Here is an 18,719-nt window from a genome sequence, read left to right as displayed (position 1 = left end):
TCACGTATAACTAGTATGTATTTAGACCAATTATTTTAAAGAATTGTATTTTAATATAGGTTGTCTATGAAAAATTTATATTAATATTTATTAAGGTCAAATCTTCTTGCACCCAAATAAGAATAATAAAATTAATACTCAATTTTTATTTGAGAATAATATAAATTATTAAAAATTCAATTTAACCAAAAATCTTAAGGTGTTAGGTGATGGTCTTTTTAACGATTTATATTATTCTTTAACACATCCCATCATACAAGAGTCATTTGGACTTAAAACGTGGATATTGCATAGGCCCAATTTTTTATTTGCTTTAGCTTATACTTATTTAATTCCACAAGAGGGAGCGGTGAGGATCGAACTTGTGGCCTTGTAGTAACTAAAACTCTGATACCATGTAAAAAACTAATTCAGCCCAAAATCTTAAGGTGTTGGGTGATGGCCTTTTTAAGGTTTTGTGTTGAAGTGAATCTTTATGTGGTATTAGAGCTTTAGTGACCATGAGGTCATAAGTTCAATCCTTATCGCCCCCTTCTTGTGGAATTAAATAAGCATAAGGTAAAAAATATTAGGCAAATGCAATATCCACGTTTCAAGCCCAAAAAATGACTCTTACGTTAGGGATGGTGTGTTAGAGAATAATATAAACCATTAAAAATACCTTCACCCAAGAACTTAAGGTTTTGGATTGAAATGATTCTTAAAAATTTTAATCGTCGTTTTTTTATATATCTACCAATTATAATTTATTAAAAACTAATAATAAATTAATGAGAATAACATAATAAATTACAGTCATTTGATTGGTAGAAAGAATTAAGATTAAATATAAGATTTATTATTTTTACACAGATGTAAATTGATTTGATCTCTATTATCATAATAATTAATGAAATGAACATATTAGTATTTTAACACAGGCAAATTCATCAAATGAATTGTCAACTTATAATTCAAAAAAAATCACAAAAGATAAGATATTTATAACTTAAAAAGGTAAATACATATATATATATATATATATATATATATATTTAAATTTATGAAAAAAAATTAAAAACTAAAAATAATGCCTGACATTAAAAAATAAATAAATAATTGATTGAATTTAAAATAATTTGATTTAATTTAATAAATAAAGATGAATATTTTTTATTAATTAGAAAACAAAGGATTAGATGATAATACAAACTTAATTGTGTTAAGGTGGATTTTTTACTGAAGTTATTTTTTAATTTATTTTCTCAAAACATCTAGTTTGTCACAGGAAAAAAACAATAAATCCTTTTTTAATAATATAACTTTTCTGCGTGCTAGCCTATAGTCAATTTTTTTTTATGCTGGATAGTCAACAACCACGGGTTGTTTGAACTTTGTATCTCTATACTCTATCTCAAACCGAATCAAAGCAAATATTATTTTGTATTACCTATAATATTACTATAATCTTTTTTTAAATATGAATGCTCTCGTAATGTCACGCGTCATTTAATTAAATAAAGACAAATACAAACTTCAACGTTAACCACAACGGCTATTTATTTATTTTATATATTTTGCACATACCACAACGGCTATTTATAACCATGATTCAATCTGTTATTTGTTCCTGAAAACTAACTTATCTTTTTCAAACGTTTCAAACTTCAAATCTTTTTTGTTTGTGTTTTTTTTTTTTTAACAAGATGGAAGCAACAAAACCAAGAACACTAGAGGTGGCGGTTTTATCGGCGGAGGATCTCCGCGTTAACGGAAAGCCGGCGACGAAGAACGTGTACGTGATGGTTCGCGCGGAGTCCATAACGAGCCACACGACGGCGATGAAGGGTGACGGCGGCGGCGGCGGATTCCATTCATGGAACGAGAGGTTCTTGGTGGAATTGGCCATGCATGCAAGATCAATAACGTTCGAGGTGAAGTACAAAACTCAAATGGGAGTAATCAAAGACGTTGGTGTGGCGAGAATAGCGCTTTCGGATTTCCTCGGTGGTTTCGTGCCTGATAATTGCTTACAGTTCTTGAGTTATAGGTTGAGGGACTTTGATGGCCTGAGAAATGGTATCATCAATCTCTCCGTCAGGGTGGTGGCGCCGACCGCACCCGTGAAGATTATCGGTGGTTCTTGTCGTTTGCAGACTGGTACCAATAATTCTTCCAATGGAGTTGTTACTGTCATTCCTATCTGGTGGAACAACCGAAATAGCAATGTTTGAATTTGTTTATGACACAAAGTTATTTTATTTTTAATTAAATTAGTTGTTTTGATAACTTTTTATAATTTTTCTCCGCCATTTTCTTTTTATTTTTAGTTTTCTTTTTAAGGGTTTGCTGTTTGTCATTTTAAATAACAGGAAGTTATCTCATTTTAGGAGAGAGATAGACACAGAAAAACGGAAATCACAAGAGAGAGAAAGTGAGTGATTTTTTTTAATTTAAAATTTAAATTTTCTGTGTCTGTATCTCTCTTAAAATGACATAACTTTGTGTCATTTAAAATGACAAACACTTTTCCCTCTTTTTAATTCCCTAAATAAATTAGAGAAAACGATAAAACAAATTAAAACACATAATTTCATTAAATTTTTTTACAAAATTGTTTCATTTAAAATTAGAGTAAACACCATTTTTCGTCCCTAACAAAAAATACGGTCCCCACTTTAGTCCCTCACAAAAAAAATAGTCGGTTGGTCCCTATGAAATTCAAAGTGGACCCATTTTAGTCTTTTTCAGGGACTAATATGGGTCTTTTTTGTATTTGTGAGGAATCACGATTTCAACTAAATGGGTCCACTTTGAAGTCCACTTTGAATTTGTTAGGGACCTCGAAACTACTTTTTTTTTTGTCAGGGACTAAAGTGGGGACCGTGTTTTTTTTGTGAAGAACCAGACATGATATTTACTCTTAAAATTACATAATAACTAAACCCCTAACATTTCTTTCCTGTAATATCCAAAAAAAAAAAAAAAACTAAACCCCTAACATATTCAGTTTGGTATTAAGAATATGGGAAATAATAGCCTCTTATGGCGTAAAAAATTTCTTATGTCATACACTCATATAATTTTGTATAATTTTGTGTCAATTTTTTCTTTTAAATTGTGAATTCCACGTATTTATAATATGAGATTACTAAACTCCTAAAAATATTATCCAGATCGTTAGATATATTCTTCCTCTTTCATCTTGTTTGTTTATATCGGAAAATTATATAATTTAAATTTTCTTCCTCTTTTGAATTAGTCAAAATTGTGAATCTTCTAAAATTCAGAATATCCACATATGTCTATTTTAAATTTTAGAATAACCTCGAGAATTAACTTGTTTTTTTAAAGAATTAAATTTAGCCCGATAATATTTATTATTAAGAACTACTTTACTCTATTATAAAAAAAAAAAGAACTACTTTACTCTTTTAATAATATACTTAGATAAACCCAAGAGAAAGCAAAGAAAGCGGTGCCCGTGTAATGGAATTGTGCTGTGGGCGCTGACGGCAATCGTAATGCGATATTGCGGTAGGCTATAATGAAAATGACACTAGATATGTATATAAAGTATAAATCTTTAACTAACTTTATCCATCTCCTCAAATCGGATAATGTTATAAAAAAAAGGTCGGATAATGTTATACTGAAAAAAGGATTCTTATAAAAAAGCAGTTAATTATATATTATTATAAAATTTAATAATCCCTCATCTGTAAAGATATATCAGATAAGGATATATGTAAAGATAAGATCGTATATGTTACCAAGAAAAAGAAAGATAGGATCGTGTAACATCATAACATAATCCACAAGGTGTAATATCCCCACTGATATCATGAATTCAAATAAAATAGCATTCTATAAAAAAAGGTTTTGTATTTAAGGGTGTATTTGGTAGAAGTTATTTTGAAATTTTGCTAGACATCTGGAAGTAGATTAATAGGTTGACCATATTTAGTACAGGTTTTTCAAAACTTTGCCTAGCTAACTGATTTCTCTAGCAATTCAGCTTTATATGTAAAATTGGACCAAAAAGTGAGTGCTGAAATCCTATTTCTACGGTGGTATTCCATGGATGACCAGCTAAGTGAAAATGGTGAAAATAGAAACGGCCAAAACTACCCTTTTCTCAACCGATCCTGTTGCCCAACGAAGCACTTGATGGAGCCTATCTGTCAAATTGATTGGAGCTGTTCCTCTAAAAGCATCCCTTTTTGTACACAATACACATATCTCTAATCTCTGTTGTGCATTTTGTAACCAGTCACCACATCTTTTGTAACAGAACCATATATCCAACCAACTCGTTTGTCCCATTCAGTTTTATCCTCATGGACACAAGATATATGGATGAAAAATAAATGGTTCACGAGGCACAGCAAGATAACACATGGAAGGCCAGCAAGTTCTCTTCCTGGAAATAACAACAGTAGTTATAAGTTATAACTAAAATAGAGTAAAGGGTTATTTTGTAATTTTAAACTGGTTTCTCATCAATTTTTTATCTTCAACCAAATATAGATTCAGGAATTTCACTCAATTTTTCCAGTAATAATTTGTCCACCCAAATATCTTTTTTCTAACTTTCCTACCTAACTCATTTTTCCTGCTTATCCCTAGTAATTACATTTCCCTAGTAAAAAAATTTCAACTGTACCAAACACCCCTAAAGAGTTCAAGTGATAGCATACAATCCAAAATATTAAAGCATGCAATACAAGTTGAGAATACAAAATGTACAACATTATCGAAAGTGAGTTAATTTGTCAATACATTTTGCACCAAAATATACCCAAAAATAACAAAAAAATTCATAGCTAATAGATTTTAACATAAGTTCTTTTTTTTTTTTGGTACCCTACATAAGTTCTTTTTTATCACCAAAAAGAACATGAAATCCAAGTCACACTATAAGAAAAAATCTTATTAGTGACGAAATTTTATGAAATTTCGTCACAAATTCCTATGTCGCAAGTAAATTTTGTCACAAATTTCTGCGTCACAAGTTTATTTGTGACGAAATTTGATTATTTGTGTCAAAAATTGACATTTGTGATAAAAATTATGACGAAATTTTTCCTTACAACTAAACTTTTTTTCTTGTATTGTCATTTCAAATAAGAAATACATGTCAAAATCATTCTAAAGGGTGATAATTTTTTTTTCAAAATAAATTTATATTCTAATATTAAAATTAAGTACACATCTCCCATAATAACTTCAATACCAAACCAAGCATGTTTAACACGTATAATATAATAAGATTAATTATGGGTAACAACAAAATAATTAGCATATTATAAACTCTCATTTGGGCAAAGTATATAATACACCATTATTTTACATAACATTGAATTGAAGATAACAAGAATAATTACATATAATCATCAATATCCATCTCTTATGGGAAGATAACTCAACATGCATTATTATTGTAGACAACAAAATTAACTGAACAACACACATAATGCAATAAATTAGTCATGGACAATAATAAAAAATTAAATATCATAAACTCTCTTTTGAGCAGAGTATATAATATATATTTATTTTTCATCACATGAAGATTTAACAACAAGGAGAATTACATACAATTATAAAAATTCATCACCTTTGCGCAGATAGATTTTTAAACTATACATATTTCTCTTTGACACCACGTGCAATTTAAAAATAATTTATCCCTTTTGGGCAAATAAATACTTTTAAATCACGTATCCTATTAATAATTTCTGCATGCAATTTTGCAAATTATTATATGTAACAACCCTCTTTTGGCAGGTAATTAACATATAATAATTCAAAATAATAGATCAAAAATAATACCCAACAACATGACTTAACAACATGTGTTTCCAGAAATCATATTGTATTTGTCATTCCAACAAATTTCTCATTCAATGTCAACCACAATTATTAAAATTGTGCACCAAAAACAATACCTTTGCACATTAGAGCTTAGTACAACGTGGAATAAATACTTCCTGTTGTAGAGTTCTTGTATATGATGCTTATTTTATGTGAATATGGAAGGTCATATGTTATATTATTTTTGACATATTAATCATCATGTTCCTACAATAAGGTTATATTAGATTCGATTGAGATGTTGGAATTGAAATATTATTTTCAAAATAGTGTCCAAGTAAAAAAAAAATTCCTTGTCATTGACTCGATAGAGTCATTTTCAAATATAATTATTTTTAAAATAAAATAAAATAATTAATATAGCCCAAGTGAGAGAATGTTAAATTTTTTTAAATGTGGGCAATATTAATTAATGTTTTTGGATTTTCTAAAATAATCTGGTTAATGGATATTCTAATTTCATATGTTATGATAAATCTATGGGAAAAGTGTGTGTCATTTTTTTTTTTTTTTTTTGATAACATAAGTGTGTGTCATTTTAAAGGATATAAAGTTGTGTCATTTTAAGAGAGAGAAAGATATAGATAAAGGAGGAGAGAGAGAGTTGACAAAAAAGTAAAGGTATGGGTCCCACTTCTTTGTGAGAGTGAAATGACATAAGTTGTGTCATTTAAAAGGATAAACACTTTTCCCTAAATCTATTGTGATCATATTGAGTTGAGCTTTTGGCATCTATTGATATCGGGCCTAGTTGGGCAGCATTGTGTAGGCATTAGTGTTTGATTAGGCATCTGTGATGGGTGGACCCCTCAGATACACTGTTGATTAGGGTTTTGATAGGTCCCCTCTTTAGCATATTGTTAAGCCCTATGAGCCATCATACTTCCATCGTAAGAAGACTGCCTCTTTCAAAATAGGCGATAGAGAGAAAGATTCTAGCAAGAAGAATAGCTCATAGTTTGTTCAGTAGATTTGATGGCTCAAGCATGTATTCCTTATTCTCGAATTTTTATTATGTGTGGTGTTTTATATGTTATATATGTATCAATCCTATTGAGCTATCATCATGAAAAATTTCCTAGAGGAAACTCTTATGCAGATTGATTGATGAATCTCCCACTGGAAAAGCTTCATCGTATCACCAAGTACGTGGACCAATTGGTAAATGTTATTCCAGCTGAACCATTATTTTCGAGTTCAAGACTTTAGGAATGCAATTATATTAAAACTTGATAGAAGAGATTTGTTGTCCATGTGGTTCTACCTTGTTCGAACCAGCCTAGTCGAGTAATCAATGAATCGATGAATATATATATATATATATATATATATATATATATATATATATATAATAAAAAAAACTTGATCACGAGTACTTTATAACTTTCCAGTTCGATCCCGCCACTGGCATTAGTTGGATGTATTTATTTCTGATTTAATTTCCATTTGTATTACTAGATGTCTTATGGTGAATTACCGTGCTGCGTGTGGGGGTTTTCTCCTCTCCAACTTAAAATTAAGAAAAATTACTAAAAACATATTTAAACCATTTATGCTAGGAATCGATCATCGTCAATACACCAACCACTATGTACAATTTTCTCCAACTAGAACGTAGAGTACACAACAAGGAATTATCCACAGAATACGGTAACCTCACTCAATGGCGGACCTAGATGGTCACTTCTATCCGCACTTGCGGACATGAACTTCTAATTTTTTTTTTTTTTAAGTATTGTAGTAAAATATGATGTTGGTTAGATTAGGCTTTGTTATACAAAGAGAGATGAAATGAAATATGGTAGGATGGACTGAGATGTCATATGTTTTAATGTATATTTTATTATGTCATACAACAAATTAGCTTGATTAAAAAAAAGTGTTGGGAATAATTTTTTATGTTAAGGTGAAGTTTTTTTTCTTATTTATAATTTTTTGTTTTTTAATCCCTGCATGGGGAAGGATATTGTAACAATCAAATAGTGTTACTATCATTATTACTACCAATTAATTTTACCGTTGGATCGATTATGTTGATCCAACGGTTATATTTATTTTTATCTTTGTATAGTTATGATCCTCCATATTTAAAGTGAAAACATTAAATATGAGAAATCATAACCATACAAAGATGAAAATAAATATAAAGTATTAAATATGGAGAATCATAACCATACAAAGGTGGAAATAAACATTACCGTTGGAATTGCATAATCAATCTAACAGTGAAATTGATTGGTAGTAACACTACTTAGTTGTTACGATATCTTATCCCTTAATGCATTTAAAATTTTCTTTAAAAAAAATTTCGGAGGTGCTGTCCCCAAACTCCCACACCAACGTCACTAAATGTGCGGACATAAACAATATTTTCTGAATCGCCCTGACCTCACATGCATGCAAAGAGACACGAAATCGAATGAAATTCCTTGCAAAGCGCAATTACATAGAACATTTTGCAAGCCTGTTGAAGGAGTCCACCTCTATGACAAAATCTTTTGGTTGAATCTTGATGTGACATTTTGCTCAACAAGAAAATTTAATTTCGTAGTAGTTTCCACGTCAATCGCGTAAACTTAATAAAAAAAACACGGTCAAGGTCAACAAACTATTTACTCTTTTTATTTGTCTACAAACAGCGTTCTTCGTTTTTAAATTTTTTAGCAAACAACGTGTATGCTTCTGTTCCTTTCTTTCCTCGTATTTTCTCATCCAATCCCATTACTTATACCCACCAACCTCTTCCTACCTTTTCATCTCACAATCTTTCCTTCACAAACACAAAATCATACACTCATCAACTCACTTTCATATTTTACTTATTTTTTTTTTTTTTGATATTACTTTCATATTTTACTTAGATTCCACAAAATATATTACATAGTTGTGCATATATACTTAAAATTATCATAGATATGGAGAGAAAACCACATGCACGCACCTTAGAGATCACCGTTATATCCGGAGAAAACATATGCGTCGATGATCAAAGTCCAATGGGAGAGAACGTGTACGTCGTCGTTAGGGCTGAGTCTCTTAACTCTTGCACAACCAAAATGGTGAAGGAAGATAAGGGTTTGCTTGCATGGAACGAGAAATTCTTGTTAGACATTCCCATGCATGCAAGGTCAGTGACGTTTGAGGTGCAATGCAAGAAGTACAAGGGATCTCGTCCTATTGGGGTAGCAAGGATTGCACTTTCGGATTTTCTTGGTGGTAGTGTCTCGGAAAATTGCCTTCAGATGTTGAGTTACAATTTGAGGAATTGGGATGGAAAACGAAATGGGGTTATTCATTTCTCGGTGAGAGTGGTAACGCCAGAGGATCGTTCATGGTCAGAAACAAAATCGGTAATGGGAATAACTACGGTGAGTTCTAATGGATTTGAGCCTCATGAGGTTATGGGGTTTCAGGTGGACCATAAGAATTCAAGTCATGTTGTCATTGGCATTCCAGTTTGGTGGAGTTACCCTAGCAATATTTGATTTATTTATTTTTTATTCTTTTCTTGATAGAGATAAAGTTATGACTTTTTCTTTTAATTTACTTTTTTTTTTTGGTTTTGTAATCAAATTAAAAGAAGAATGTTTGCTTCATATAACAATTACAAAAGATGGAAATAATAACTTCCAAAAAAAAAAAGATGGAAATAATAAATATGGCTTTTAAAATTAATTATCTTTTTTTTTAATCTAATGAAGTATCTTTTATTGTCAACAGCATCTGTATAAGATGTAGAGGCAGCATGTTTGTTTAGGGATTATTCATCTTTAAATAGGTTTGCATTTGTACAATAATTGTTATTACATATATTAATATAAAGAAATTGAGGTAGAAAACTGTGCTTAGTTGTCAGTTACTTAATTATGGTGATCCAAAAGCAATGGACTGAACCAATGGGCGTAACTTAATTTAGTTTGCATTGCAGGTGGGGAGAGAATAGGGATCTATTCCCACTAAATATATTTTTGGAAAAGAGGGAAGAGTTTTAATTTGGTGACTAAGCCCGACTTGAGATTAATCCTATAACCGATTTTAAGGATTGAAGTTTATAAGAATACTCAGGGTCCAAAACTCCAAATAGCTTCAAATAATTAATTAGGGTCAATATATAAAATAAAAAAAGCAATCAACTTGCAATTGAAGGAACTTAATCTTGAAGATTAAAATCCTACTGAAAAGTAACTATTAGACTTAGTGGTTGATAATTATAGTGATAATTAACTATGACCCTAGTTAGACTTTTTCTATTCATCATTACTTAACCAGTTACTTGAATAATTTACTGGAGTACCATTAAAAAAAAAGTAAATTGAATTTTAATTCGTAAAGGCATCTTAATTGTTGTTACATACTTATAGATGAAAAGCCAATGAGCTTGTAGTAAATATTTGGGGATTAGATTGGATTGATTTTAAAAAGAAAAAAATGTAATCGATTCATTCCATTTAGTTCTTTAATACAAAACCAATCGGTTTGGTTTATATTTCAATAACTGATCCAATCCAACCTATTAAAATTCGGAGTGGATCTTTTGAAGAAGAAAATTTCACATACCCGATCTAGTGAAATTTTTGTGTATATTTCACTATTCACATGCATTAAATAGGTGAACTCCAATTATTATTAATGAAGAAAAAAATAGATAAAAAAAATTTCACATGATCTTCTCATATAAACATTTTTTTAACATGAGAGGTCTATTTCTATTAAAACTAGCCTGGCTTGGATTTAACCAATTGAATTGATTTTTAGACAAACATTTTTAAAATCCTAAACTTTTTTATCTAAGTGGTTGTTTGGTAAAGGGATAAATTTTAGATTCTTAAGAAACTCATATTGAATGAAAATCCTAGTTACCCATATTTGGTACAAAGATTCTTAAAAATTTCCTAGAAAAATGAGATTCCTGAAAATTAAAATTTTAAATAAGAATCTCATAAAATAATACCACCAGGTGGGTGGTATTCTTGGATTCCCACCTGGTGCGAAAATTTTACATAATTTATAAGAAATAAATAACCTTGCTTTAATATTTTTATAACTAAAATATCCTCTCTTATTAAAGTCGTAGTCGTGATACTCTGTTAAACAAAATTATAAGTCCATCTTCCCTTTCACGATGCTTTTACTAGTTTCCTTTCTACTTAACGCCGCTTCGCTCCTTTTACCCTTTTGTGGCATATCAGAATTTTTTTAAAAAATTCTCAAATGTTAGTTTTATAAAATCAGCACATATTCTCAGGAATAATTGACAATCAACAAAACATTGAATCAGAAAACTTGAGCCATCGTTTTTAGTAATATTTTGACCTACCAAAACAATTTTTTTAAAAAGATTCATGAAAAATTCACTTTTTTAACATATTTCTCGAAACCATAATTCATAGGACCAATTTTTTTTTTTCCTTCTACTAAATGTCACCTAAAAGTAGCTTAACACATCTAACTAAAAAAAAATAAACTATGCACCTAAGCAAAATATATGAAACTTGATTGGGCGTGACATATAGAATGAGAGAAGTGTATAATAATAGCTTTTTTTTGTTGTTGTAAAAACCCAAAAATAATTTTTTTTACATAATATTAATCAATTATCAAAACTAAAAATCGATTTAATAAACTCGAGGAGCGGGCATGTAATAATGAACTGTGCTCCAAGAATAGAGTATGTATTCGATCCTTGGTAGACGTTTTTTGGGCAGAGGTGATACCCTTACACTCTAAACCTCGATTGAGGAATTAGTTTCATCCCCTCCAATAACGACTTTTCGATGCAGTGCACCCAGATTCAGTGCATCTCACTAATGAGAGTATTACACATCATAGGAGAGAGAGAAAAATTTGGCAAAAAAAAGAGAATTTTGACTGACATGTAATGTTTTTATTGATGGGATGCATTGAATCTTTGGTGCAACAGTAGCACCAAAGATTTATTCACCAATGAAGAGCTAGCTCTAATGGCTATACTCCTAGGGTGAGGTGGCTGAAGGAGGTTGAATGAGAATACCTCCATGTTAAAACTAAAAAAAAAATCAATTTTATTTAATCTCGGTTGATTTTTATTTTTTTTAAAAAAAGCTAAATCTATTGAGATTTAATTTATTTCAATTTTCCGTTCAATTTTCAATTCCATTTTTAGTTTGGATTTGATTCGTACGCCCCAGGATTGTAGCTTAATTGACACTAGTTCAAGTTATAATGATATTTTTTTATATCTCACTATAATAAATTCTTATGTTACACAGATTTTTTCTAGTAGTGCAACAGGTTTTATCGAATATTCAATTAGTCTGGTTCGAATAATATCTCTAATTAAAAATAACAAATTCTAGTAGTGCAACAGCTTAATTGACTCATATTGGAGTGTTTCTTTCAAAATTATTTTTTCACTTGACCTTAAGATCTCTAATTAAAAATAACAAATTTTTTTGTCACTTATATCCATAATTGTTATTTAAATCCCGAACTATTGTTGAAGGCAACAATATCTTTTTTTTTACGGTGCGTGTGACTTTTTTAGTTTAAGTTAGGAGTGAAAACACACTTCGTTTTATAACTAATCAATTTCTTATAAGGAAAACTAAAATGGAAGATGTATGTGATAATTACTCATAACTTTCAGAGAAAGTTTTAGGTGGAAGTCATCAACTTAACTTGGAATTCAAAAACAAAAGAAAATACAAAGTTGCGTATTTATTATGAGTTCATGTTTTCTTTTTTCTTTTTGTAATACGAGTTCATGTTTTCTTATGTTGCATGAAAATATGAGAGAACAAAAGTAGAGACAAATTAAATGTGGATCCCATATTTTATATTATAAAAGAAAATAAAAATTAATTGACAAGAAAAATAAATTTGTGTAGGAAATTTTTTTGCTCTCCTACAAGAGTATGATTTCCCATTTATTATTTGCAGCTAGCAAGTAGCCACGACCCGTAGTCATTGACCTAACCACAGGTCCACAGGTCAATTATAGAATTTGTTGTAAGTTGTAACTTACCTTCTCTCACCCTTCCAATATGTCGTTTATTTGTATTTAAAAAGTATTTTTAAGTAAAAAATGTCTGATATTTATAATAATAAGATAAGTACATATCAAATGATAGTAGCTGTTGACAAAAAACTAAAATGAAATCATGTCATTAATTTTCGGGAAAAAGGTGTGTCATTTTAAATGACACACCTTATATCTTTTCATTCTCACAAAGAGGTGGGATTCACATTTTTAAAAAAATTTCTACTTATTCTCTCTCCTATAATTTATCTCATTTAAAATGACACAACTTTGTGTCATTCGAAATGATACACATTTTTTCCTTAATTTTTTTTAACTTCTTAAAGACATAATATAAAATCAGTTATGAGTCTTTATTTTTATTTTTTTTGTAAAGAAATTTATGAAGAAAGGAAAAGGCGAGAATTTTCCTTCTTTACGAGTCTTTATTTAATAACTTAAGTTTTTGGATTAAATTAGTATTTTTTATTGTATTAAAGCTTATGATTAAGTGGTCACAAATTTGATTCTCTCATTGATCTTCACTATCCCCTATTCTATTAATAAATAATTAATATTATGAAATTTGTTAGCATATGTAGAAAGAGCCTACGCATTATCATTATGCATCCTTCATGTAAGAAGACATATTACAAAGACATAATATAAAATCACTGATAGACTTTCACGTAATAATTTAAACTTTTGAATTGAATCGACACTTTACATAACTGAAACTCACTCTTAGAAAGATGTGGAATTTTTTTTAGGGATATTATTCATTGATTTATAAATTACTCTAGTTATTCAATTCGAGCCAAGTAGGACTACATGTATGATAAAACTTTTCATATCAAATTTTAAGATAATTGTATTCTCCTCAACTCAAACTCGGGACTATTGAATTTTTTTCCAAAATATAGTCCTACAACAAAAACTTGAAGATAGAAGCTTTTGTTTTTTTAAAAAAGAAAGAAAATAACCAAATATCAAAATAGGATTTTAATTTTTTTTAGCTCGAGGATTCATCTTGACCAGCTTATCATTCTAATTTTCTTTCTCACATCATTCAATCTATGCTGATTGAGTGAGACGGTGAGGGTCCGCGAAGTATGATTACACGTATCGTGAGGGTGAAGAGTTACTGCCCCCTAATAAACGCTCTGCATCTTCCTTTGGAAGTGCATCGACTTCAAGTCGTTTGATCGACCCATCTTCAACTTCCAAGTTTATGCATCGTAATTACTTTTTTTATTTTTTTATTAAAACCCGAAATTTCTTAGCAAGATATAAAACAACAGGAGCTAAGCTTAGACTCTGCTTTCTCCTTCTTTAATATTTCGCAAAAACTGGTCCCAAAGAATTTAATATGACGACGCGTACGTACTGCATGCGTTGTATCTTTTAAAATTTTCTGCTCTTTATTCGTCCTTTATATTTTTATCTTTTTTTTCTTAACTTTAAACAATCGGATACGAGATGTTCGTCAAGTTGCTCAACGTGTTCAAGTTGGTTGGTAGAGAAGCATATGATTTCAAAACCACAAACACTATAATATTTACGCTCCCCAACGTGTTTGAGTACTTCTTACATATAAATGAAAATAAAACAATTGTGATTTTTCTTAATTAGCTCTGCACAAAGTAGTCTGTGTATATTTTTTTATAGTTTTATTAATCTCATTTTAAAAGAAAAAAATTATTTTATGTCATAGAGATAAATTTATGGGCTCCATCACCTAAAAAAAGAAAAAAAATATTACACAATTATCAAAAGATGTGCAGAAGAAAAAATTTATCTGATGCAACATGAGAATAATTTTTTCCTTCGTTGATTATCAAGAAATGTATTTTCTTATTCACCTTTCTATTAGAACTAGAAATGCTTTGTATTAAAAAAAAAGAACTAGAATGCTTTTTAGGTTGTTCAATCAACTCTCATTCACATGGACCAATAAACATTTAAAAAGAAGAGCACATTATATATTTGGGGTTTTGATTTATCTTTTAACATGATATGGTAAAATTTCTTACACACATAATATTTTGTGAGGTCTATATTTTTGGAAGCAAAAAAAAAAAAACTAAAGTACAAAAAAAAAATAGCAGTAACATGACATAATTACTTTTCTTACAACATAACTCTTATAAAACTCTATATATATTTAGAAGAATTATTAAAGGATTACATATAATACTTCAAAAATATTGTTTTGGGGTGGCACCGCCCCTGCATAGTGCCGACATTTTTTTCCCATAGTGCACGCTGTGGATCCGCGCATTGATTATCTGTGGTCTTTTCTAAATTTGTATACAAATTATTTCGGGAAAAAAAAAGACTATTTAGAGAAATTGTTTTTACATAAATCATATGCATCTTTAACTGGAGGCAATTTCGTTTGGGTTAAATCTAGTATTAAAATTTTAAATTTCTCCTAAAAACGATACTAGAAAGTACCGAATATATATTCTCGCCTCATATGCTTAATTTTCAAGTGCCAACTGAGTTACTAATATTTGATACAATTAGAGAGATTGTATTATATGAATTTGTGTATTAATATTTATTGATGTGACCTGAATTTTTGTGCGCATAAAATATTGCAAGTTGATTAAAAGTGAATATAATCACCAAATAGAAAATTAATAAAGAGAACATTTTCCATTGGATGTGTCATGTGTGCAAATAGCTAAATATATAATTTACTCTATAATAAGAATTTTTAAGTTGACAGATAAAAAAATGAATTTCATCGCTCTAGTATTCCGCCTAGTGGATCCACACCTAGTATTCCATTGGAACTATCCTAACATTATTTGAAGATTTATTTTGTTTTTTTTTAAGGTGTTCCATTTAGCGGTAGCAATAGTCCCTTCAAGTTTATTTATTTTTTTAAATTTGAATAATATTTTTATTTTTTATATTATATAATTAGTGATCATCTCCTTCAAAATTTACCGCATCTTTGACTTGTGATTTTTTTTTTTGTTATATTAATAGCCGGACACTTTAAACTTAAAGAGAAATATATATCATAATTTTGCCAAAAAAAAATTCGCCCCACCAGCCACCATTGTAATTATGGAGTGCAAAAAGTCAAATTTAATTTATTCACATCTACCTTGTGATAAAGGTTCATTCAATTTCCAAAAAGTTTTGTACGCTAACACGTGAAAGATCGATCAAAGTGCCATTGTTTGAAAAAAAATTTATCTAAATGTCACGCGAACAATATTTTTTACCAGACTGTCACGTGACATAATTCGCTACGACTGATAGCGAATTACGTTCATATATGATTTTATAACACGTGACATAATTTTGCAGAAAAAAGCTGACTGAACGTAATTCGCTACTAGTGGTATCGAATTTGGTACGCAATGCGGCCACGTGTCACGACATCATTGGCAAACGTAATTCGCTATTAGTCGTAGCGAATTACGTCGCGTGACAGTCTGGTAAAAACTACTATTTGTATGGTATTTGAGTAAAAAATTTGTCAAACAGTAATACTTTTGTCAAACAGTGATAAACAACACTTTAGCAAAAGAAATTATTAAGGAGCGTTTGGTAGAGGAAAAAAAAAATTACCAGAAAAATACAATTACTACGAATATGGTAGGAAAGTTAATTTAGTAAGAAAGTTAAAAAAAAGTTTTTTGATATGCCAAAATATTACCAGAAAAATTGGTTTAAATTTTCTGATTCTATGTTCGATTGAAGGTAAAATATTAATAGAAAAATAGGATAAAATTACCAAACTAACCATTGACTAAATATAAAGAAGACTATCTCTCTCTCTCCAACTTTCTTTTGGCACTTTTTTGAGAAAGGATATTTGTGTTCATTGCTTTTTTAGTAGGAAAGTTAATTTAGTAAGAAAGTTAAAAAAAAGTTTTTTGATATGCCAAAATATTACCAGAAAAATTGGGTTAAATTTTCTGATTCTATGTTCGATTGAAGGTAAAATATTAATAGAAAAATAGGATAAAATTACCAAACTAACCATTGACTAAATATAAAGAAGACTATCTCTCTCTCTCCAACTTTCTTTTGGCACTTTTTTGAGAAAGGATATTTGTGTTCATTGCTTTTTTAACTACTTTTTGGTTTGAAGGGATAATGAGAATACCACTCTCTTGATGGTATTCTGAAATGACAAATTTTTTTAATATTACACACAAACTAAGATTGCTATGCCAATTCGAATGATGGGCAAATTTTTTAAAACCTCCTATCAAACATAGACAACTAGGAAACTCATCTTAATTTTCTAAGTCATCAAAAAAGAAACAGCCTACCAAATACCTCGTAAAGTTAAAAAAGAAGAAGGGAAATATTAATAATACGAGGGTCCTCGTAACTGGCAAGAACTATCTTCTTTAGGCGATAAAATTAAAAAATAAAAGAGAAAAAGAAAGTAGTAATAAAAATTACGAAAAAATATTCATGTAGTTACTGCAAATAAGTTATCTGTATTTACTCCCAAAATGATGTCGTTTTGGGATCGAAATATTAAAAATTATAATTATAAAGACTATAATAACCCTGAAATAAATTAAAATTACAAAAACACTATGATTTCCTTCCCAAAATGGCGTCGTATTGAACTTACTACAGATAGCTTATCTGTAATAACTACAGAACAAGCGAATCCTAAAAATTAAGACCAAAATTATAAAGTTACGCACATGCAAAAGCCCATGTTCACAAGCGAACACGTTTTGCCGTTAAAATGTTATTGGGTTTTATAAGAGTTATGTTGTAGGAAAAGTGATTGTGTAATGTTATAGAGATTCGTTTTACGTGTCGTAATTTCTTTTTTTTCTTTTTTCTTCAAAAAGTGTGGGCCCCACAAAATGTTGTGTGTAGAGAAAAGTATGTTGTGTCATGTTAAATGTCAAATGCAAACCCCAATGTTATTTAAAGTTACATAAAAAAAGATTGTCATTTTCGTCGTTCTAATTTTTCAGATGCATTTATAAGACAAGAACCGTGAACATACGACGAAAATATCTTCACTATTACAGGATTATTGAAGACTCAGTGCATCATTTATAAGTTGTTGCTGGACATGCCGGTGCATGCAAAGTCCATCACTTTCAAGGTGCAATGCAAGAAGTTCAAGGGTGCTCGACCTGTTGGGATAGCCAGAATTGCGGTTTCGAATTTTTTCTCCGCCGGCGCTGTGTCGGAAAATTGCACGTAGGTGTTGAGTTATAGGATAAGGGACTGGGAAGGAAAGAGAAATGGGGTCATTCATTTTGCTGTAAGGGTGCCAGGTTTGGAGGAATACTTAATTTCCATGGCAGAAACGGTGAAGAAAATGGTGGCGAGAACAAAGGATTCTGATGATCGGTTCACTGGAATCCATGTCGGTGACAACTGACAAGAACTCTAGTGGAGGTGTTACGGCCTACGGGTGTTCCATTTTGGTGGAACTACCCTAACATTATTTAAATTTTTATATTTTTTATTAATATATATATCCTTTTATTAATATATATATATATATATATATATATATATATATTTTGTGATAAAAGCCCATAAAAGTTTGCTAAACATTTTCAATGCCAAACTCATTATTTTAGTAAAATAAAGTATTAATAGATTTCTTACATTAGTTAAATGCCAACATAGCTAACATATCCTTATGCAAAAGCCCGTACGTTGCAATGCACATATTACCATGTTTCTGAAAGAAAGAAAAAAATATCTCGCCTACTAAACATCCTGTAATATTCTTTTGTCCTTCCCATCATAATGTATGTTTCATGCCCTTACCTAGGGGTGTGTAAAATAACCAAAAAATTGAACCGAATCATGAACCGAACTAAACCACCCTTAAAATAATCGATTTTTA

At 29.9% G+C, this 18,719-nt stretch overlaps 1 protein-coding gene and 1 pseudogene across 1 annotated transcript; both read left to right on the top strand.

The window, feature by feature from the left end:
- Positions 1 to 1,685: 1,685 nt before the first annotated feature.
- LOC133286730 (BON1-associated protein 2-like) lies at positions 1,686 to 2,213 on the top strand. Its single transcript, XM_061484182.1, has one exon. The coding sequence runs from the start codon at positions 1,686 to 1,688 to the stop codon at positions 2,211 to 2,213; it is 528 nt and encodes a 175-aa protein (XP_061340166.1).
- Positions 2,214 to 8,771: 6,558 nt separating this feature from the next.
- LOC133286728 (BON1-associated protein 2-like) lies at positions 8,772 to 18,062 on the top strand (annotated as a pseudogene).
- Positions 18,063 to 18,719: the final 657 nt, after the last annotated feature.

Source organism: Gastrolobium bilobum, unplaced genomic scaffold (genome assembly GCF_033153095.1).
Source record: "Gastrolobium bilobum isolate Gb01-03AN ecotype WA unplaced genomic scaffold, APGP_CSIRO_Gbil_v1 utg16848, whole genome shotgun sequence".
NCBI lineage: Eukaryota > Viridiplantae > Streptophyta > Magnoliopsida > Fabales > Fabaceae > Gastrolobium > Gastrolobium bilobum.
Note: the sequence above shows the minus strand (reverse complement) of the source record. Positions and strands in the feature narration are given on the sequence as shown.